The following is a 23,542-nucleotide window of genomic DNA, read 5'->3' as shown; positions in this document are numbered from 1 at the left end:
CCTGTTTTCAGGACAACATCCTAGTTTGCTTTATTTCAAATAGCTCACGTTTGAATACCAAATAAAAATTGTGGTAAAGAATTGCCAGTAAGGGATCAATATTGTATAATTCTGCTTGCTATGTTTTCTGAGGTTTAACTTCACCTTATGGAATCAAAATGTTCCATATATCGATGCCGTACGTTGAATATCATATAATCATAGGTTAGATTTTCTCCTAATTTGTCACGAAGTACTGCTCGACAAACAGACTTTTACCAGACGTTTGAGATTTCTGTGGAATTAAAACATTGTTATAACGTGTACGTGTCAGCGTTTGTCGTGCCAGACCTTTTGTATAAATATACCCCTGAAGGACCAATATTCGTTAGGGTATCAAATCCTCTCGGTTATCAACAAACCAGCAAGAAATAAAATGTACCAGTTTTATCAACACAAATATATAATATTTTGTCTTAATTGCTCAAGTTGTCTATCAATTTTTTTTCATCTATCACAATACGGAAAATGTCTATCCGCCGGTCACCGGATGATGGCCGACACATATAAGGACCTATTTTCGTCAGGGGGGCTGTTTGGCTTATTACGAAAATTGAAGTCATTCCAAATAAATGTTGCGCAGTAGGCACTTGTGAAATCGTGTTTAAGCTGAAAATTTCTTGTTGTTACATCGATTTTAAATCTTTAAACCTGTTGGTCATGGAAAGTGGCGAACACCTCTGTTTATATAGAATAACGTTATGTTTTCAACAGTACCGCACCAAAAAATTCGGGTAAGTTGAATCGCCAAAATAATTTGTAATAACCCAAAATCTGGGTTATGAATCACATGATCAGACACGTGACTTCGTGTACTTTGTTGACAAACTGCTGATCAGTGCATATGGACAGTCAAACGCTGACGGTAGGGTCTTAAAGTGTAATTTAAAATGAACTTAAGAAAATGCCTTCGTCTTGTGTTATATTGCTCTATCGGTTTTTTTTTATAAAATCACTTGTTTATAACACACACTCCTTTTTGTGCAATACAAATCTTCCTTGGCCAAATCTGCTTTGGTAGACGACACTCTTTATGAAATCTCGCGATAGTTCATGAGATATAAGCAAATTTGTAAACATGACGAAAACAGGTCCTGACGAATTTAGGGCACTTGACCATACCCGAATTCACTGCGCTAATTTGTTCAAAATCAATTTTGCAAATCAATTTAATTGCACCAAAATAAGCACGTTTACAGAACCAGAAAGACCACAGATATCACACAGCCGGTAATTTTCGCAATGATGATATTTTCGCAATTTCTGGGTCATGGTTTTTGGCCGTTAAACTTTATTCAGCAAAATATGAAGTAAGAGGTTATAATTAATCGTGCGTGCTCTTCTAGCCAAATCGCAAAACTGGTTCGTTTATACCGAGAAATTAATCTACTAACAGAATATATGCATGAGGTTGAAAGGTTTGGCGCAATGATTTGAAACAGTGAAACCTAATGAGATGTAATTTACCTGTATAAAATCGATCTCACCGTTGTGAATTCCTCTATTGCAGCTGCCAATGCTTACGGCACCTGTTTATTCTGTAGACTGGTTTCTATTGATTTACTATTCCTAAGCTCGTTTTTAATTCCAGTACATGTGTAAGGTCAGGTAATATGTAATGTGTTCTCAAGACTGGGACGTACACTAGACCATATTCTGGTCGGGGGCTTAGTGCTTAATATTAGAGACCAACAACCAACCACACTGCAACAAAACGACAAACACCCAAACACAAACTTAAAGCAAAATAACTGTAATATCTAAAAAAAAAAGATGTCTTTTGAGAAAGTGACAGAAGGAGAAAACTACGTTAGTTACCCCACATCGTAATATTCTGAAAGAAAAACTTTTGCTCATTTTGAGAAACACACACTAATGACAGAGTTCAGGCAGTGAAAAAAAACTACTGCTTTTTACTTCATTCTAAAAATAAAATAAAATGTCACATAGAATTAAAAAAGAAACATCATTGAAAAGTAAAGAAAACAACTGCTTTTTATCTCCTCATTTGTGAGTATCTGATGCGAAAGCGCTGTGGGATAAGGCATTGAGCATGATGGGATTATAAGAGGCACGAAGGATGATGGGATTATAAAAGGCACTAAACATGACGGGATTATAAAAGGCACTAAACATGACGCGGATTATAAAAGGCACTAAACATGACGGGATTATAAAAGGCACTAAACATGACGGGATTATAAAAGGCACTAAGGATGATGGGATTATAAAAGGCACTAAACATGACGGGATTATAAAAGGCACTAAACATGACGGGATTATAAAAGGCACTAAACATGACGGGATTATAAAAGGCACTAAACATGACGGGATTATAAAAGGCACTAAACATGACGGGATTATAAAAGGCACTAAACATGACGGGATTATAAAAGGCACTAAACATGACGGGATTATAAAAGGTACGGAGGATGACGAGGTTATAAAAGGCACTGAGCATGACTGGATTATAAGTTGAATATAGACACATTGCTCTCACAGGATGTCAGGCGAGGTGGCTGGACACTATAAGGTAAGCGGTGTACTCCTCTTTGTGAGTATTTTTGTTTCATAATTTGAACACTATTTTATCAATATATTGCTAGAAACTAATTTTTTTCTTAAAGTAGGATTTACTACAGGCTAATTTTTGTGCGATTTAAAATACAATGTATATGTATGCTTTATCTATATCGTCTCCATACAGACCATAAAACAAACATAACGTGATATGATTAGATTGTGTAATTCAAATATGAAATTCAATTCTATGAAATGCTTTTCATGAGTAATTCTAAACAAACGCTGTTTTCCAAAAATGTGAAAAAAGCTAAACAAATTAAGTAAATAAATAAATTTTAAAAAATGACGCAGGCAAGGGAATTTGCTTTCCTGCACATGTATTTGGTTTGTTTTACTAAAATTGAATTCACAGTAGAATGTTATTTTTCGGGATCCTAAAAATGTATTTTACAGTTCTTTGTAGCACAAGTAACACATGAAAACGGTGTTAATAAAATACATATTAAAATAAGTATGTTACAATTGCGAGTTAATTACCTGAATATCTAGTTTATATTAAAAAAGCAGGTCAATTTTTTTAGTAAATTGGGTGAAGTGAGAAGTAAGGCCTACAAACATATTTTATTTTCTTGTATCAAAATACCTGCCAAAGAGATGTTGATTACATGTGTGTAGGAAAGAGTTAGCACATTGGGGAACAAAGTTAAACGTGCATAATGATATAGCTGTCACACAAATGAACATATGTAGCAGTCTTCGAAAATTTGTGTGGTACGTAACGCATGTTCCAGTTCATCAATTATTCTGTGAAAAATGTAGAAATCATGCAAGTGATTAAGCTAGCCGTTTCCTCACGTCAGATATATTGTTGTTTAGAATAAATCGCAAGATATTTTATTTCACCTTTTCCTTTTTTCCTGTGGCTGAAATAATGCTAAAATTCAAATTCAATGTTACATAATCAAAATCATTTTTAACAGATGATGAAACGTTTAAAACTTCCAGAAGGTCACTTCAAAAACATATTGAAAATATAAATGATCTAAAATGACATTGTTATTCATTTCTTTGCACATATATATCTATTCATTTTTATTTTTTTCTTATGCCAGTTCTATATTAGTATAACTAACTTATTTTGTAAAACGTCAATTTCTGATACCAAGTTGAACCGATGTAAAACTAAACGTTCACTTGAGGACACAAATATAATATTAGACAAGCTTTATCTTTGGATGATATTAGATGTGTAGGGGACGCGAATCTTGGCATGATTTCAATTATTGATTGCTTAACTATTGAAATATTTAATATTCAAAGCATTAAAACTTTAGGAAAGTCAAACATTGCAAAAATAATACATAAATAAATGATTTTAAATTAATAAATGTAATCGAATTGAATAAATGTAATCGAATGAATTCATGAACGGACGGATAAAAGGACGGACGAACGAACGGACAAATGAATGAATATATGGATTTTCAGGCTTAATTCTAACCTAATTATTACTTTGTATAGTGGTTGTTTGATTAGTGGGGCTAAATCTCCATGTAACCTGTATAGTATAATAGGATTGAATATGATCAATGATGGACAGTACAAACTACTCGAACATAGTGAAGAGCCGAGTTGATTAATACGTGCAGCTATGAGTGATTAAATAAATCTCTTCTCCAATATATATTACCTGAATCCTCATGTATAGGACACGATGAAAATGTGTAACCTTCATCAATTAGTGTCATCACTTGAAAATCTAGCCGACATCGAATGCTTTGTACCAGAAGATATTTAGTGCCAACCTTATACCAAATTGATAATCTTCCATTTGACTGATGGGTAAACTTTGGTAAGATTGGTTGGGTAATATCCAAGGTAATTTGAATACTTGAGTAGTACTCTTTAACATAAATCAAACAAGGATTAGTGCAGGTAAAAATGTGGTGCAAATATGGCATACGCACATATTGAGAAGGGGAGGGAAGAGAGAAGATAGATAACTAGAGAGAATTAGGATTAACTCAAATAAGGCAAGTATGTTCAATCGAATTGTAGTTTGTAAATAGAAATGAATTTTTATGTCCAGATAAAGTCACTAATGCAAAAAACATTTGATTTGTTATTGCTTAAATTGTATAAATAGCGCTGTTTATGAAGAGCAGCATACCTTATCCCATTCTTATATTCTGATCTATCAAAATGCATTTTTAGACTAGTTTGATTTGTATCTCTCCGATGATCAGTGTGTGAAAAAGCTACAGACGGAACAAAAGAAAGTCTTTGAGTTTCTTATGTTATAGTTTAAATACTCTCGTTGGCTTAAGTATTCATAAATAAAATATTGGTATGGTGTTCTGACACAGATCTTAGCCGTCCTTGCAGGGCTTTAAAACAACAACGTGGTATGATATTATAAATATGAATAAATAAATATCAGTAATATGCAGTATTATGTATGATTTTGTCAGTTTAGTTTGTGACAGAATTATGTTGGTGGTTAGTAAATGTTGTATAAACATATTATTATAAAGCAAAATGTTTGATTAATTAACAATATTAAGAGATGAAGACAAAGTCATAATTATTATAGGGTCGACTTTTTGCCACTTTCATCGAAGGCATGCATGTTTTTCTTTATTTTCTGGTATATTATGTGGTTAAAATTTCCAGTACCATTTCCATTAAAGATTGTGACCCTTTATGTATTGCCTATAGTGTTGTTCTCCTGCAGTGCATGAATTGCTGATTTATATGATATTATTGAACATATGATAATTTTAATAAGACTAACTAAAGATATTGTTCATTTCATTTTGCTTTTATCGAAAAGATGGTTAAGGTTTCTAGCAGCAATATCAGATTTAAGAGTTTGGATGTATATATACTACAACACATGTAATATCGTGTAACCGATGAATAATAATCCCTGAACTATATAATTTGTAAATCGTATGCACTTTTCGAAACATAAAATAGTCTGATGTTGATGTACTGCCTGTCACTGGGAACACAATCTATACCATACATGCATACAGTTTGACGAATAATTTATATTCTTAGAACCTAACCTACATAGCAGTGGTGTAGTTTCGGATCAGTGGTATTAACGTCGATTCGCGTGCAACCGATATTCTATGAGTATCGTTTAAATTATGCAACAAAATTAACATCTGAATTTCCACGTGTCTTTTTTAATTCTAAATTTGTAAAACTTATTGAAATACTTCAATTTGAATTCTTCGAATATGCATTATTTGAAACTACTGTTTTTATTTTGTATTCATCCTTTTTATTTTGGTGATCTCATTTATCAACTGTTGTCAAGTACAAGAAAAGCTAGATGGCTAAGTCTTTTTTCATGTGTATCTATTGTACAGCTCGTGCAAAGATACACTGTGTTTCATTTATGGTTATAAAGTAAACACAGAAAATACCTTCATATTACGTTACATAATTGATTATCAAGCAACATGTGACTTATAGACTCTTTCTATTTACTACTTACCTGCATGTGGCACATTAAGAAGCAATGATTATATTGTATGTAAATTTATCATTTCCAGATTCTATATGTCTTTGAATATATACATTACATAAAATTATATATAAATCCAGATGGATAATATCCTACATGACAAACAAATCGACGATTCAGATAAACGGAACCGGAAATCGAGCTATAATGTCGAAACAGACTCTACGAAGGAAGGGTCCAAGTCAGAAGGTACGAAACAAGACGGTAAAAGTCAACAACCTGCCATACAGTACAGGAAAGAACGCCAACATCTACAACCGTTGTGGATCTGTTATGTCATGGCTAAAAGACCGAAAACAATCTTCTGTAAGTTTTATCTTATCGTTATATTTCCTAGCTATAAGACAATCTTCTGTTAATTTTATAAAGAATATAAACATGCGCTTACAGTTATTTTGAAATCTTTGAAAACAATAGTTCACCGCATGCATTTTGTAAACATCTTTGACTTTTGCATGAAACCTGAAAAGTATTGTTTATGCTGTTTTTACTGTTTAATCTAAAATTATCCTGGTTCATTGGTACATTACATAATTTCCATCCATTTGGTTTATTTTCAGTTTCTCTTCTCTTGGTACATATGTCTTTGCTACTGATAACTGGAGCGATGGTGATGGGACAATATGACATTCTTCCTGTCGACTTCAAAGGGGTACCACTAGACCTTGAACACGAGGATGTGTTCCTTCGAGCGCTGGCTTGGCAAAATCGAGAGACAGACGCCATACTGCCTACATCGCCACCATCAACAGAAGACCGTGATGATGGCATGGAAACCCTGGTCCTATATTACCAGGCGGACAATGTTTTTACTGCGGACAATTTACAGTTCATTCAAACATTAGAGGAACAGATGACTAATGTTGCAGATTATGCATTGTTCTGTATGAAACAGAGCGACGGCACCTGCTCAAAGCCTTTTTCAATTCTCCGTCTATTCGATGGAACGTTTGGACCACTTTTCAATGACACATCCTTCAGTGACGTGCCTCAGACTTTACAAAATGCCATGAACGTCCCAGAGATTTCACATCAATTAAATTTTTTCTTAGGAAAAAACTCCATCGTAAGTGTAGCTGATGGTATTGCAAAATCTGCCATTACCCGAACCGCTTTCTACTTTGTCTATAATACGGAGCTGGAAACGTTCATGGTGGATAACTACCGACAAAAACTTCTCGACCTACACAGCAACGGGCTTGGATCAATGAGCTTAATTTATTCTTGTGAAACCCTTTTTGTATATGACGTACAGCGACAAGTCATATTCGACATGATGCTTGCCGTCGGCAGTTTTGCTTTCATTTTTCTGTTCATGTTGTTTCAAACAAAATCCTTGTTTGTGACATGTTTGGGTATCTTTAGTATTCTAACGAGTTTCTTTGGGGCCAACATGATTTATCGTATTGCTTTTGATTACAAATATTTCGGTATCTTCCATGTGCTTTCAATATTTATAATTCTCGGTATTGGAGCTGATGATGTTTTTGTTTATTTTGACACATGGCGAGCAACATCACATGAACATATGGAATCATTGGAACAGAGACTGTCCGAGTGTTACCGAAGGGCATCCAAATCCATGTTAATCACGTCCCTCACAACCATGGTCGCATTCATTTCCAACGCGTTTTCCCCAGTTTTAGCGATTTCCTCGTTTGGTCTTTTCAGTGCAACTTTGGTTTTAATTAATTATTTGTCGGTGATAACATTTTTCCCTTCTGTGGTTCTGATGCACCACCTTTATTTCGAGAACTGGACCTGGCCGTGCTTCAGACCGTGCTATCATCAACGATCACATACTGTGTCATCTGAAACGGTCACTGTGACAGATGTGGCGGAAAATCAGACACCAAGGAAGAACATTGTTGTTAGATTTTTTTATGGACATTATTTCATATTCATCACGCATAAAGTCGTCCGTTGGATAATACTTGCTTCCTTTCTAGCTCTAATTGTAGTTTTTATCGTCTTTGTCAAAGATTTGAAACCAGACGAAGAATCGGTAAGTCTGTTGTATTTTCATCACTTTTTACCATATTTAAAAAAAGTCAGTCTTGTCCAATTATTTATCGTTAAAAGGTATCATTTCATATTTTAAAAATCAGGTCTCTCAATAACATTTGGCATTGAATTGTAGTAAAATTCTTTAATTTCATCACGCAGACAAAGATATTTAAAGACGACCATAACTATCAAATGGCGAACGATCGACGAAAAAATGCATTTAAACCCAGCGGAAGAGACGACATTATTCGTGTATACATGGTGTGGGGTCTTCGTCTACAGGACCGAAGTAACTGTCACAAAACAGATGGCGAAAAGTGCACAGGAAAAACAGTTTGGGACGAAGCTTTTGATCTCAATCCTAGTCCTGCCCAGCTACAAATGAAGGTAGTGATGCTTTTAATATTCCAGAACTTCACTTTTGATTAAAAGAGTAAAATGTTTCAAGGTTCATATTGAGATCAGCCATTGTGTATAGTTCGGTCTTGTAGTAAGGGACAATCATGTTCCTGTTAATAACATTAAGTGAGATAAAATTATAATTTAGAAATGTAAAATATTTTGATAGGACGCACCGGCCTTCATCCAAGATATGAAATACAATGTACATGTATACTAATACAGTACGATACCAACCTGCCAACTGCAATAGAAATAATTATTTTATCTATAAATTTGTATGTATTTCATTAAATGACATGTGTGTCTTGTATATTTACAGAAGATGTGTACCGACCTACAAAATTTGCCCGAAAGTACCAATGCCAACCTTCATATACGCAATAGCTCTCTTACTGGTAAATTGGAGGTTGACTGCTTTCTCGATGATATGGAAAACTTTCTAGTGGTATGTACACGACATTAACGGCTTAATGGCGATTTATGCAACGAGGTTATTATAAACATCTGTTCTATGTTTAATTAGGGACGATAATTTACTTTCAAATTTGTTAATTAGATAAAATAAAATAGTAAAATAACTGATAAACACCACAACAGATAACATTAAGATCTTCTTTATTTCCACAGAACGAAAGCGGTAAAGCAGTTTTTGGCGGTTCGGCAGACTTTAGTATACCATTTTCTGAAAGTAAAATTTCACACTTGATGACGTCACTTCCTCAATTTTACAACATCTCTGCCATCTCTTCGAATTTCTACAGATATTTTGAGGTATAATAAAACACGTGGGTTATATTCTTGAAATATATTTTTGATAGTGTTTAAGACAATTTTTCATAATAGAAATTCAAACTCTGAATTGATAAACAAAATTGAAATTAGTCCAAGCCAGTATAATAATATATATGCATTTATACAAGGGGATTAAGAAGAAAACGGATGCAGTTTGTAATAATTATATCCCCTCATTATTTGTTTTCTCTTTGTAGACAGCCGCAGCCTATTGGTTACATGATGGTTATTCGTCTAATGTTAGCTCTGACTACACTCAAGTCCTGGGGTTCACATTAGATCAGTACGATACATTACCCCTACTCAACAGTACATGTGAGTAAATATATTATAACTGTAACTGTTTTCGTAAACAGCTGGAAAAGAACACAACGCAATTGATTTGTTTCAAGTGTAATAGATAATATTGTGGTTTCGAAATACTAAAGGGCGTTAGCCGAGTAAGCTTATTCTGATACTTCCCGGTGATTGTGGCATTGTATGACGTCACAATCACCAGAAGGTGATACTTATCCACGAGATTGTATAAACATTTGAAATGATATTAGCTACATTCTTTGGTTTCCCAATCAAACCAAACCGATCCGTGATAACCTATATTGTGACAAAGAACTATTGCATAAGGAGACTTTTTTTTAATAAATTCTATTGTTGTACTTGAAAATAGACATGTGCGTGTATTGATTTGTTCAGGTATGTGGAGATCAGATCACAGCGAGAGTAACGTATGCTATAGTTTATACATTATTAAACATTGCACGTATTGAACACACCCCGTGGGCTTGTATATAGATTGCATATATACCGAGAACTATGGACCCTAAGGTCGAGCTGATGTGTTATCGTAATCGCATGTTTCGGAAGTTTGTTCACTAAATATTTCTTAGTGTCTAGCTACCCCTGGCGCAACACGAAAGATAAACGCATGTATAGGTGTAAAGAGTTATCTTCCCTTTCGGGTAGGTATTGGCTGTGACGTCATGAGTTTTCGAGTGTAACATCACAGCTTTCAAAAACATTGCCCACAAAATAAGGACGTCACAATCAATACCTTCCCTGAAGAAATATAAAGCTTTAATATAAAAATAATATATAAAATAAATCTGAATATACCACAGATAATGCTATTATCAACATATCAACAATTGATATCCTAAATAGATAACGTACGTATGTTCTATCTTGGAGAGGAGAGGTTGTTTATTTATTACAATGTATAATATATACGGAGCATAAGGAGGTATCTTACCAAATATATTTTTTATTATTAAATTATTGTATAAGAAAATGATTGTTATTTTTAGGTAAATTTATTGTGGTGGGTTCTAAAAAAGAACAAAATTAGGTAAATGCTGAAATACAAAGTCGTACCAGATCTATTATTTGATTCGATTTCTGTCACACCGAAAGCAGATTTAGTGTGGAACTTGTATTTGATCCATTTAAAAACTACATTGATATTGTTATTCTAAAACAGACTCCTGAGTAAAGTGTATGGAAATACGCGGGTTTTACTAATTGCATGCATATGTTTAGTGATTTCTAAGTATATGATGGGCAGATGAGCAAAATATGACATAATTTGTTATTAATTTAACAGGGGACATAATTATATTATATATAACATTATATTGCCAAAGGGGAAAACAATATAGAATTCGAAATTTTAAAATTTCGTACATTTAATGACAGAATAACCGCAAACCATGCAAGAGTATTGTCTTATGCATAAGATACGAAAAAGTTTATCCAGTATACATAACGAAGAAGAGTTGGTAATTAGGCTTTCAATAAAACAGACCATATAAATCGACAATAATAATCACATTCATATGACTGTCCTCCGATAACGCTGAGAATATATGTTCAACAGGCCGTCTGTAAGGCAAAGGACAAGGAAGGTGTCTTCAAAAGCTCTGCGTTTACTATTGTAAATGAAAGTTGTAGCTTTAAGAATAATAACGGTATCGTCGCGCTAATGAAACAAGTGCCTAGTAAGACTACTAAATGTATCAAAGCGAATTATATACCATGTTGCCTTCACTACCCGGGTATACATGTATGCATTAATGATATGAATACCTCCGCGAGTATATAATCGAAGTCTAACTTAATAATCCGTGTTCTAGGTAACAGGGATATTTGTTGTTGGAAACGTTAAGAAAATCCATAACTTCCCGAGTAACGTGGTTAATGAGGATTTTCCTACGTCACTGATCAATAAAAAAGAGTATACGAGAGAATTAATTTGCCTTTACGGAGGAAATAACAGTATCAATCACCGATACAAATCACCTGAAATGAAATGTGATCTGATGTCTGGAGTCACGTGATTACTCAGGAGATGTCGGATCAAAGGCTATTGTTCTAGTTGGGAGAGGCTGCTAAGTACATGACATTGTCATGTGTTAACAAACACTGATACAAGAACAATGGTTCTGCTTACACTTTGTTAAGCTTCCATTCTAGAGATAGGCGGATGCGTTAAACTGGCAGTTTATATCAGACTCTGATAACACAAACCTTTGATATTAAATTTCAACATGTTAATGAAGGAAAGTTCATAGTCGATAACATTGTTTAGTTATAGCGGGTATGATATTTTTCGCGATTTGATTAAAACATATTGTCATATATGTACAATTGGACCAGGCACAATTGATCGATATAGTAATCCTCCTACACCAAAGCCACTCAAATGTAATTTTCTCGTTTTACCTTGAAATCGCGAACATTTTGCACCACGTATAGATAGCCGACTTTACTGTATTATAAGACTCTTTCATATGTGGATATGAAGGATAGAGAGATTCTACTCGAGGGTCACAAAATGGTGTAAAACCCTAGGCATATCCACGTATGGAAGAGTATTTTTCTCTCATACTTCGACTTTAATTGCAATTTTACTACTACGACTTTCCGCCATTTTGAAATGAATTCGAAAAAAATGTGAATACAAATAATTTCTACATATATGATAATTGCGTGATCTTTGCAACGCCAATTCTATTGTTTGTATTTTTTAAAGTAAATACAGCACAGTTTCTGAAAAAAAAATGCTAAAATTGTACCGAGAAATAGTAAATTTGTTGACAATGTGACGTCACGAGGCTTTATTGCATGGGTAGCAATGCAATAAAACTTCATGCGACATGGGTGTATTGCCCTGGACCAGCCAGTATTACACGTATAGGTGTGAGAGAAATAAGGTATATATACCGGACATAAAGTCAGACTTGCTTTTTGTTCATATACACAGAACATGTGATTGCCGCGCTTACTCTTCTCAAACATATGGTCAGATATAGTTGTGAAGAGCCAAATCGACTACAAATAAAAACATCTTGATATGCTGAACTTACGCCGCGTTGAATTATTAATTAGAATTCTGCTTTTTTATGCGATTTAAATGTATGTGATATAAGAATATATTAAATGTAGTTAGCTGATAACCGTTCGTTGTAGGGGATGTATACGGTACAAGGCTGAGGTACGCCGCCATCATAGCCAATACGTCCCTCATACAGGGAAGGCTGGGGTATGAAGTTGGTCTACCGATCTACGATGCATGGGAGAGCTTCTTTAAATCAAAGGTATCCAATTTGATTATTATGGTTCATAACTGTTTATCTATTTTGATCGTGTGTAGTTAATATAATCAAATATATATTTTTCACATTGAACAGCCAAACACCTTCGTTAACTCAGTAACGGTTTATAACCCTACGACATCGGGACAGAGGGGGGTTGGGTTGTACAGTTTTCTTTTGTCACTGTTGTGATTAAAGAAGTATCGATGCTTTATTTTTTTTGAATACAACTTATAAAAGTAATTTTCGGAAAAGAAAATTATAGACTTATAAGGACGTGAATCATCAGCTCATAATCAATACTACTTGTATCTGACATAAAGGACATGAATCATTTGGATATTTGGAGTGGAGTGAGATGGAGGGGATGAGTGTGATGGGGGTTTGGACTTGCTATATTCACCTTGCATTTTTTGTTTATCTAACCCCCCATATATTGTCTGTAAATGTTCTACTCTAGGAAGGTTCAAATTAAGGATGTACTCCTCTGAGAAGTCAAAATTTTCTTGTATTAAACTTTTTTTCTCATATAGATTTTTGGAAAAAGGGGTTCATGCCATAAAAGAAAACAGAAGAAAAAACATATGTCCGTGTGCTTGTTTTCGAGCTATTGTCACTCAAAGATGCCTAGTTGACAAAATATTGGATTTTATGGGAATTTTGCCGTTTTGACCATATACACAAGAGATTAAAGTCATAATTTCTTAATGAGGTGTTTGATATGTATGGATGTTTGTAGAATTTATATTCCAGTAGTCTTCTTTAATAATATACCAGTTTTGATTAATAAGACTAATATTTGTTCTCAGAATAAGAACATATGCTACCCCTACCCCTTAATTTTGAGCTACAAAATGCACCATTTTCAGCCATTTTTGCCAAATTTAACCCTGTATAGAAAAAGTTCCGGTATTAAACTTTTGTTAATATTTTGCATATCAACAGGGAAAGGGTTGTTCTTTCTAAATCAGGCAGAAAAATGGGGGGTCCGTGTGCTTACTTTTTTGCTCCATTTGAATATTTGTTATTTTTCAGTATTTTAGAGTAAAAAATGAAAGTGCTCAAATTACAATTAAATGTCAAAATAAAGAGACAAAAGTGTATCATTTCACACATTAATGCTCGATACTTTGATAACCACGAACCCAGTAAAGATTTACAGCAAAAATTAGCTCGATACAGCTAAAAATACAGGCGCAGTGAGGATTTTAGCAAAAACAATTTCAGTAAAAAATGGTAAAACTGTGGCTCTACTCAAGGCGAAAAAAGACACATTTTCAAAATGGCCGCCAAATGGGCCATTTCTTAAATTCCCCGTATAAAAAAATCTACTAAAAATAGAAATGTGATTTTTTGACAAAATTTGCAATTGGCAACTTGCTACAGATATTGATATATTTTAATTGAAAATCTCATAACTTCTTTGATCTATGTCGAAACGAGACTTCAACGGGACTGAAACCTCAGAAGAATACAACCTTAATATACATAGAATGTAACTAATTAGGCTAGTATCACTAATACATACATGCACATGAATAGATTTGTTAGTATGGTACATACTTTTTTTCAGATTTCGGAACTTCCTCCATCTCTGTCTGGGGGATTCCAGTGTACACCAGAAGGAAACAATCCGTGGCATTGGCTGAAAGTCCAAAAGGTATCGTCGACACAATTTTAAAATAGAAACTAGAAAATGTAAATTAATGAAAAATAATCAGCTTCAAATATCCATCAACAAACGAAGCCGTATTTTGTGTATAGTTAAAGGGACAATTCAGTGAGGCTAATTCTGTTACATAACCACGAAGCAAAATATGACATAAATGTGTTGTTCTAGTTCTACATTCCTTATGAAACATATAAAAAGCATTTTTTTTAAATCACGACAGTGTGAAGTATTTCGATTGATGGCGTGGAAATTCTAAATCGTTGATCAATATGATTAAGCAGATACAACATGTACGCTGTACCCATACCCGAGCCAAAGTCACGCACGTTAAACAAATGCAATACATAACCACAAAGAGGAGTTGATGAAATTATTTTATTAGACAAGAACATGCATCTAATAAGGTAAACACACTACTGTAAGGGCGATTTGAGTAGTTTAGACAAAAAATCTTTGCTACACTGACAATGGTCAGGGTTCGGCTTACAAGTCATCCGACCAATATATGTAATGGCGGACAATAAGTGAGTTTGAAAACCTCACATAAAGTTCACTACTGTGGACTTTTCTGGCATATCATAGTAAAACCAACTAATCTAATTTCTATTAGAACTGGTTTGTTTCCGATATATTTTTTTTATATTTTAACTGTACTCTTAGACTGATTTATCCCTTTAAAGGCCCACTACCTTTCCGAAACAGTTTTTGATTTTTAAAATGGGAATGTATAACGAGATTGATAATTTTGTAGAGTTGCAAAAGTTATTAGCTTAACGTTAATGCTGCACTTATTATCACCTCCTAAACAATTTAATTAAAATAAATAAAATGTTTATTTTCATAACGCGGGTCGTCTTATGTTTCCCCACGTCGTCCTAAATACCGCGCGGTAGTTGGTTATCACTGCGGTAGACGGTAAAACAGCGAAATGACTCACCATTGTTATCACATACTACGCAGGAAATCTTGCATATGTTTGGTGTTGTAACCTCATCTTTGGCCATCGGTATATATTTTCTGAGGTTATGAATGTTTTTAAGAAATCTTTATATTTTGCTCCGGAAAGGTAGTGGGCCTTTAACAAACCAAAAATGTAATTCGTCTTATCATCACACAAGAGAGTTGTATAATATTACTATATATATATATACATATATATAATAAATTTGAAGAAAAATCCTTACGGACGAAATCTTTAAGAAATAAAAACAATAACGACTGACTAGTGAGCGCTTTCGCCCCATTCAAGGGAGCTCTCATAGTAAAGTCAAGTCGATCGATCCGTAAGTAATATATATGATAAATTTGAAGAAAAATCCTTATGGACGAAATTTATCAGAAATAAAAACAATAACGACTGACTAGTGAGCGCTTTCGCCCCATTCAAGGGAGCTCTCATAGTTAAGTCAAGTCGATCGATCCGTAAGTAATATATATGATAAATTTGAAGAAAAATCCTTATGGACGAAATTTATCAGAAATAAAAACAATAACGACAGACTAGTGAGCGCTTTCGCCCTATTCAACAAACATATATTAATATATATATTACAGACGCTTGTGGACTCGGCTCTACGGGGAATTGCAATAGGAATATGTCTCGCTTTCGTTGTGATTACCGTAGCCACACAGAACATCGTTATAGGATTCCTGGCTACTGTCAGTATAGCTTGTGTCACAGTTACTATCATGGCGATCATACCCATGGTAGGCTGGAAACTAGGGGTAAGTAATACCATCATACACATGGTGGGCTGGAAACTGGGGGTAGGGATACCATCATACACATGGTGGGGTGGAAACTGGATGTAAGTAATACCATCATACACATGGTGGACTGGAAACTGGGGGTAGGGATACCATCATACACATGTTGGGCTGGAAACTGGGGGTAAGTAATACCATCATACACATGGTGGACTGGAAACTGGAGGTAGGGATACCATCATACACATGTTGGGCTGGAAACTGGGGGTAAGTAATACCATCATACACATGGTGGACTGGAAACTGGAGGTAGGGATACCATCATACACATGTTGGGCTGGAAACTGGGGGTAAGTAATACCATCATACACATGGTGGACTGGAAACTGGAGGTAGGGATACCATCATACACATGTTGGGCTGGAAACTGGGGGTAAGTAATACCATCATACACATGGTGGACTGGAAACTGGGGGTAGGGATACCATCATACACATGTTGGGCTGGAAACTGGGGGTAAGTAATACCATCATACACATGGTGGACTGGAAACTGGGGGTAGGGATACCATCATACACATGTTGGGCTGGAAACTGGGGGTAAGTAATATCATCATACACATGGTGGACTGGAAACGGGGTAATTAATACCATAATAGCCATGTTAACCTGAAGTTGCATGTATGTCATACCATGATGGCAATAAAACCCTCGACGAATCTTGTAACTTATGGCAAATTATTTATCTGGTAGGTTTTTTGTAACTCTGAGATGAGACCTCGCTTTGAAATTTGATTGGTTGGTTAATTAGGCGTATCGTCCTTTTACAGCTTTGTTCATTTAAGGATGGCCTCAAGTGTATATACACAATGTGTTGTGTCTCTTTATAGTTGGTGAAGACCTTTTTGTTGTTCCATCTCACTAAGGCACGCCGCGAAACAACATAGTACCCGGTCACATTATACTGACATGGAAAAACCATCGTATTCCCTTTATGCTGAGTGCTAGCCAGAAGCAAACACTACCTCTTCTATAGACTACTGCGGCCTTAGTCACGGGACGGAACCTAGAACTCTCCACATAGGGGCGACTGGGCAAATCAAGACCAAAGGTTTAAGCAGTAGCGGGGAGACGAGAAAATATTTGATTACAAATTTAGTCGTCTTTTACGATAATGCAATGAGGGCCGCGAGCACAATTTGAACGCCATACATGCAGGGCAGTCACATTGAGCTGGACGTTAAAGCAGTTTCCAAACGGTTATGAGAAGTTTTCTTAAGGTTATCTGTTTGAAGGCAGTTGAAGACATTTTAGTTGAAGGTCTGCTTGGTATTCCGGCCGCCAGATTCTTTATCATTGGTTAAAATTTCTCATCCACAGTTTGTAGCTCTATTATCGAAATATTTACCGAACTGTAAGTCCAATAGTAAATGTATGTCATTGTCTTTGAAATAATGATGTTGTTATATGTTAATCGTAGGGGAGAGGGAAACCCCATCAAGTTACTTCAACCCGAAAGCTTTCTTATTACATATTCAGTTTTACTGTCATGAGATTATTGTTATTTGTGTTAAAATAAGTTATAACTTTACTTTTCTACTCTAACAATGTCTGCTTGGGTTTAAGCTGGTGATGAACCAGCCGGCCGTTTACACTAACGGTAATGGTGAATGTAAATACAAAATCACGATAATATTTTGTCTTCAGGTGCTGGAATCTCTAAATCTGTCCCTAGTGGTCGGGTTGTCTGTAGATTACGTCGTCCATCTCGCGGAAGGATACCACATGTCCATCCATACAGACAGGAAGAGCAAAGTCCGTGATATGCTTGAATCTGTAGGCGTATCCATTTCCTCTGGAGCAGCATCCACACTAGGGGCGTCCATATTCATGTTGTTTGCAAAGATTTTGTTTTTCGTTCAGTTTGGAATCTTCATGTTTTGTACCATTGGTTTCTCCCTTATCTATTCGCTTGGCCTGTTTTCAACTGGTTTGGCTATAGTAGGTCCCCAAGGAAATTTTGGATCACTTGTTCCATTGTGGAAGAGACTTGCTTATGCTGTGCAAGGACGGAAACCTGCTGACGAAACTTGTGATCAGTGTAAGGGAAAGGGTTTCCGACCAAAAGAAACCGCTGTGGTTGTCGACAGTCCTAGAAAGGAAGGCAACATCTCTACAAATGGAGAAGAAAACAAAGCGTTTTCTGATGAATGAGGCGGGGAGGCTGATAACATGGATGTCTAGTTCACTATAATGTCAGGTACGAATGGTTACACAGTGATATTGGTATACTGTAAATGTGTATCGAAGGATATTGGAAGAGATAAAGAGACTAGGTAAATCCAATATGTGTACAGTTTGCTGCGTCAGTGATGCTTATTTTAACTATCGCTTTGCATCGCCAAACAGTACTGTATTATATTGTTTTAAACGTTAGAAAACAAGAGGCCCAGAGGGCCTGTATCGCTCACCTGGTTTGTAATGCCAAATAATTTTCTGAATACAGGTTCATTGTTTCTTTTCTGAAGGAATTTTAATATTAACCTCTAAATCCCCTATTGGGCCCCACCCCTCCTGCCCCCTGGGGGTCAGAGCCAAAATTTATACAAGTTCTGTTCCCCTTCTCCCAAGGATGTTTCTGGCCAAATTTGGTTACATTCCATGCAGAACTCTATGACTAGTAGCGATTTAAAGAATTTACCTCTATTTCCCCTATTGGGCCCCACCTCTCCTACCCCCGGGGGATCAGAGCCAAAATTTATACAAGTTCTGTTCCCCTTCCCCCAAGGATGTTTGTGGCCAAATTTGGTTACAATCCATGCAGAACTCTATGAGAAGAAGTGATTTAAAGGATTTACCTCTATTTCCCCTATTGGGCCCCGCCCCTCCTACCCCCAGGGGATCAGAGCCAAAATTTATACAAGTTCTGTTCCTCTTCCCCCAAGGATGTTTGTGGCCAAATTTGGTTACAATCCATGCAGAACTCTAGGACAAGTAGCGATTGATAGAATTTACCTCTATTTCCCCTATTGGGCCCTGCCCCTCCTGCCCCCTGGGGGTCAGAGCCAAAATTTATACAAGTTCTGTTCTCCTACCCCAAAGGATGCTTGTGGCCAAATTTAGTTACAATCCATACAAAACTCTTGGACAATTAAGTAGCACTTTATAGAATTTACCTATAATTCCCCTATTGGGCCCCGCCCCTCCTGCCCCGGGGACCAGAGCCAAAATTTATACAAACTCAGTTCTTATTCTCCCAAGGATATTTCTGGCCAAATTTGGTTACATTCCATGCAGAACTCTATGACTAGTAGTGAATTAAAGGATTTACCTCTATTTCCCCTATTGGGCCCCACCCCTCCAGCCCCCGGGGGGCCAGAGCCAAAATTTATACAAGTTCTGTTCCCCTTCCCCCAAGGATGTTTCTGGCCAAATTTGGTTACAATCCATGCAGAACTCTACGACTAGTAGCAATTTATAGGATTTACCTCTATTTCCCCTATTGGGCCCCGCCCCTCCTGCCCCCGGGGGGTCAGAGCCAAAATTTATACAAGTTCTGTTCCCCTTCCCCCAAGGATGTTTGTGGCCAAATTTAGTTACATTCCATTCAGAACTCTATGACAAGTAGCGATTTAAAGGACTTACCTCTATTTCCCCTATTGGGCCCCGCACCTCCTGCCCCCGGGGGGTCAGAGCCAAAATTTATACAAGTTCTGTTCCCCTTCCCCCAAGGATGTTTGTGGCCAAATTTGGTTACAATCCATGCAGAACTCTATGACTAGTAGCGATTTAAAGTAAATGTTGACGGACAGACGGACGGACGGACGGACGGACGGACGGACGGACGACGGACGACGGACGACGGACGCCGCGCCATGACATAAGCTCACCGGCCCTTCGGGCCAGGTGAGCTAATAAAAAGTGAAAATAATGCTGACAAACAACATTGAGATATTTAATTATGACTTACAGAGTTAAATAAATGACTCACTTGAAAAATAATTACTCAATTTTACGATCCATGTCCACCATTACTCATGATAGTAAAGATATTCCCAATAAAATAAATAGGTCATCGTCGGAAACCCACGAGTCACCGGGTTTCCGACGATGTTAATAAGTACGTCCTCCAACAACTTGGAACCTATTTTATATGTTTATCATAACAGATTTTGATTTCTTACTTTTTAAGCGTTAGAAACCCTTGATCAAAAAGCAAAAGAATCAGCCAGGACAAAGACGACAGAGCAGGGTCCCGTGGGTTTTTAACGATCATCTACCTGGTGACTTTGTATATAGTATATTGATTTATTGTCAATCCAACCAAGGACGTATATGAGATTTATGAGTCCTTGATCTAACCGAGTGTCGCCGATTTGACCTATATTTGTATGACGGGTGTCGCCGATTTGATTTATATTTGTATGACGGATGTCGCCGATTTGACCTATATTTGCAAAAATGCTGTCGTTGATAAATTTGATTTGACCTATATTTGTATAAATGGTGTCATTGATTTGACCTATACTTGTATGACAGTTGTGACCGATTGACCTATTTTTGTATGACGAGTGTCGCCGATTTGACCTGTTTATAACAACTAGTTATATTCTATCAAAAATACTAGGAGTCTCCTAGTATATCTGACTATGTTCAAATGGCGTAATAATTCTTTTCCACGCCAACCGGTAAGGGGTTTCCTTTTTTGCGTTATTTATATCGTTTGAATCAACTATTTTGTCATAAATTACCAAAGATAACAATTACATTTATGTATCGCTTTATTTGAGGAGTTATGTGTAAAATAAGAGTCATAAATACAGCATTAAATCAGTTTCTGCTACGTACAGCTGTCACAAAGCATAAGCTGCTAAGATTCGGCAGCTGGACTGCATCACACGTCAATCGTTATTTATGAATGAACGAATGACGTCACGGATATGGATATGTGTCCATATCAAAAACAGCTGGCAAACCTCTTTAAACAAATTACAACAGGGATCGTTACCAAACCAACCTTTATGACGTTAACATGTGACGTAAAATCACATCAAAGTATGAATAGTGCAGATCAATATTATTTGTATTTCTTCGACGTAACTAGTCATTTTGTTAACCTTACGTTGTAAACTGTTTTAATTAGCGGTGTCGACAACATTATATATACATAGTATATGTTTAAAAAAGTTTGTAATATACATGATTTGTCTTGAATAGTTGCAATGATGACAACATCTATTGTAAACGTAGATAGATTCATGTATATAATATGTGTGGAAGAGCATGATAAGTAGGATTTAGATAGGTTACCGTCACTGTTACTTTCCTTTTCACTGTAATTCTTTCAAGGTTTTATGCTTGATGTTTTAAACGGTTTGATGAATTAAAACATACTTATAGATGTAGCATTATATTAGATGCTCACCAAGTGCTTGAGAAACTTCTGGCATTGCAATGCACTCATTGTATCGTCAGTCTGTAACAATTACTTAGTAGTCTAAGCAACACGTTAAATTTGCCGTTTTTATTAGCATGCATATTTCAGATCCTTTTTTCTAAATTCTGATCCGAATGGGGTCCTCTCTCCTTATATTATAACCTTTTGTATTTATAGAACGATATGATGCGTTTTCGGCTCAAATTAATTAATTGTATTATGATATATGGTTGCACCTTATTTACTGTAAGTTACAAAATTAATCATTTTTTACTAAATGCATTTCACTTCTTATATAAGAATCAAATGTTTATTCCGTCCTGATTTTTGGGACAAATATTGACAACTGACCAAGAATATATCTTCACAGTAATAAGAGACACAGTAAAGTGAAGAATGTGGGTAAGTTGTATGATCGACATTATGATATCACTAGAAAACATTCAGTGTTCCTGAACGACATTGGACAGTATTTTTCACGTTTCTTCATATGTTGTCTGTCTTAAATTTGGCCTATTTGACCTAGATTTGTTTGACGGGTTTCGCGGATTTGATTTAGATTTGTTTGATGGATGACGTCGATTTGGCCACTCTGTTTGATGTGTGTCACTGATGAATCACACAGCACTTACTACAACTTAAACTTTTCCTTATATCTGCCGTTGTTGGATCGATTTTGAGCTTCGGTTAATATATTGCCAATATTAAAAGGTAGACATGATGTTCAGGCCATATTTGCTTTGCTTTCAAAATAAATGTTTATGGTGGTAGGATGTTGCTCTCAAATATGCTTTAGATTATTTTTCACACATATAGCAAAGATATAAACACTAAATTGAAGGAATAATCTGAATGATTCTGTCGTATTTTGTCGTGTTTTGATATATGTTTGTAACTCGGAATATAACAAACTCCTAATATGTTAAACGAGGAAATATAATATGATGACTCTTGGTAAAGCATTCATACTATTTACTAGTATTCTTGAAAAGTAAGACTTCTTTGCTTGATCGATAGTACAAATGTAAAACTAAACGGACGAAAAAGAGGAGAGACAAGCAAGAGGAGGAAAGGGAAAAGGAAAGGGTTGGGAAACGAAATGTAAATGGAAAGAGGCATTGGAGAGGGGAGAGAGGGGGCAAGGGAGGGAATGCTGGGAGTGAGAGGGGCAAGGGAGAGGGAAAGAAAAGGGAAGCGAAATGATGAAAGGAGAGAGGGGCAATGGAGAGGGAGGGTGAGAGGGGAGCAGGGGAGGGGATGCTGGGAGTGAGAGGGGCAAGGGAGAGGGAAAGAAAAGGGAAGCGAAATGATGAAAGGAGAGAGGGGCAGTGGAGAGGGAGGGAGAGAGGGGGGCAGGGGAGGGGATGCTGGGAGTGAGAGGGGCAAGGGAGAGGGAAGGAGAAGGGAAGCGAAATAATGAAAGGAGAGAGGGGCAGTGGAGAGGGAGGGAGAGAGGGGGGCAAGGGAGGGGATGCTGGGAGTGAGAGGGGCAAGGGAGAGGGAAGGAGAAGGGAAGCGAAATGATGAAAGGAGAGAGGGGCAGTGGAAAGGGAGGGAGAGAGGGGGTAAGGGAGGGGATGCTGGGAGTGAGATGGGCAAGGGAGAGGGAAGGAGAAGGGAAGCGAAATAATGAAAGGAGAGAGGGGCAGTGGAGAGGGAGGGAGAGAGGGGGCAAGGGAGGGGATGCTGAGAGTGAGAGGGGCAAGCGAGAGGGAAGGAGAAGGGAAGCGAAATGATGAAAGGATAGAGGGAAAGTGGAGAGGGAGGGAAAGATGGGGAAAGGAGAGGAGAAAGGGGGGAGGATGAAGGGAAGCGAGAGGATGAAAAAAAAGCGGG

General features: G+C 36.4%; 1 protein-coding gene across 1 annotated transcript; it reads left to right on the top strand.

Annotated features, from left to right (window-relative positions):
• The first annotated feature begins 2,031 nt into the window (after positions 1–2,031).
• Positions 2,032–22,840, top strand: LOC138318834 (protein dispatched homolog 1-like). Its single transcript, XM_069261560.1, has 12 exons — positions 2,032–2,572; positions 6,181–6,406; positions 6,661–8,105; positions 8,267–8,494; positions 8,829–8,954; positions 9,137–9,280; positions 9,499–9,616; positions 12,767–12,894; positions 14,465–14,551; positions 16,118–16,288; positions 17,977–18,529; positions 20,462–22,840. Exons 1-11 carry the CDS (start codon positions 2,543–2,545, stop codon positions 18,481–18,483), a joined length of 3,210 nt encoding a protein of 1,069 aa, XP_069117661.1. The 5' UTR covers positions 2,032–2,542; the 3' UTR covers positions 18,484–18,529; positions 20,462–22,840.
• The last annotated feature ends 702 nt before the right edge of the window (positions 22,841–23,542 follow it).

This window comes from Argopecten irradians, chromosome 3 (genome assembly GCF_041381155.1).
Source record: "Argopecten irradians isolate NY chromosome 3, Ai_NY, whole genome shotgun sequence".
In the NCBI taxonomy this organism is placed as follows: Eukaryota; Metazoa; Mollusca; class Bivalvia; order Pectinida; family Pectinidae; genus Argopecten; species Argopecten irradians.
This window is presented reverse-complemented; position numbering and strand designations above follow the sequence as displayed.

What these genes read in the sequence shown, in the direction of transcription:
- LOC138318834 (XM_069261560.1), top strand. Translation starts at nt 2,543, where the DNA reads ATGTCAGGCGAGGTGGCTGGACACTATAAG. An exon ending in AGAGCTTCTTTAAATCAAAG is followed by an intron (nt 12,895 to 14,464) that starts GTATCCAATTTG and finishes ACTTTTTTTCAG; the next exon opens with ATTTCGGAACTTCCTCCATC. An exon ending in ATTGGCTGAAAGTCCAAAAG is followed by an intron (nt 14,552 to 16,117) that starts GTATCGTCGACA and finishes TATATATTACAG; the next exon opens with ACGCTTGTGGACTCGGCTCT.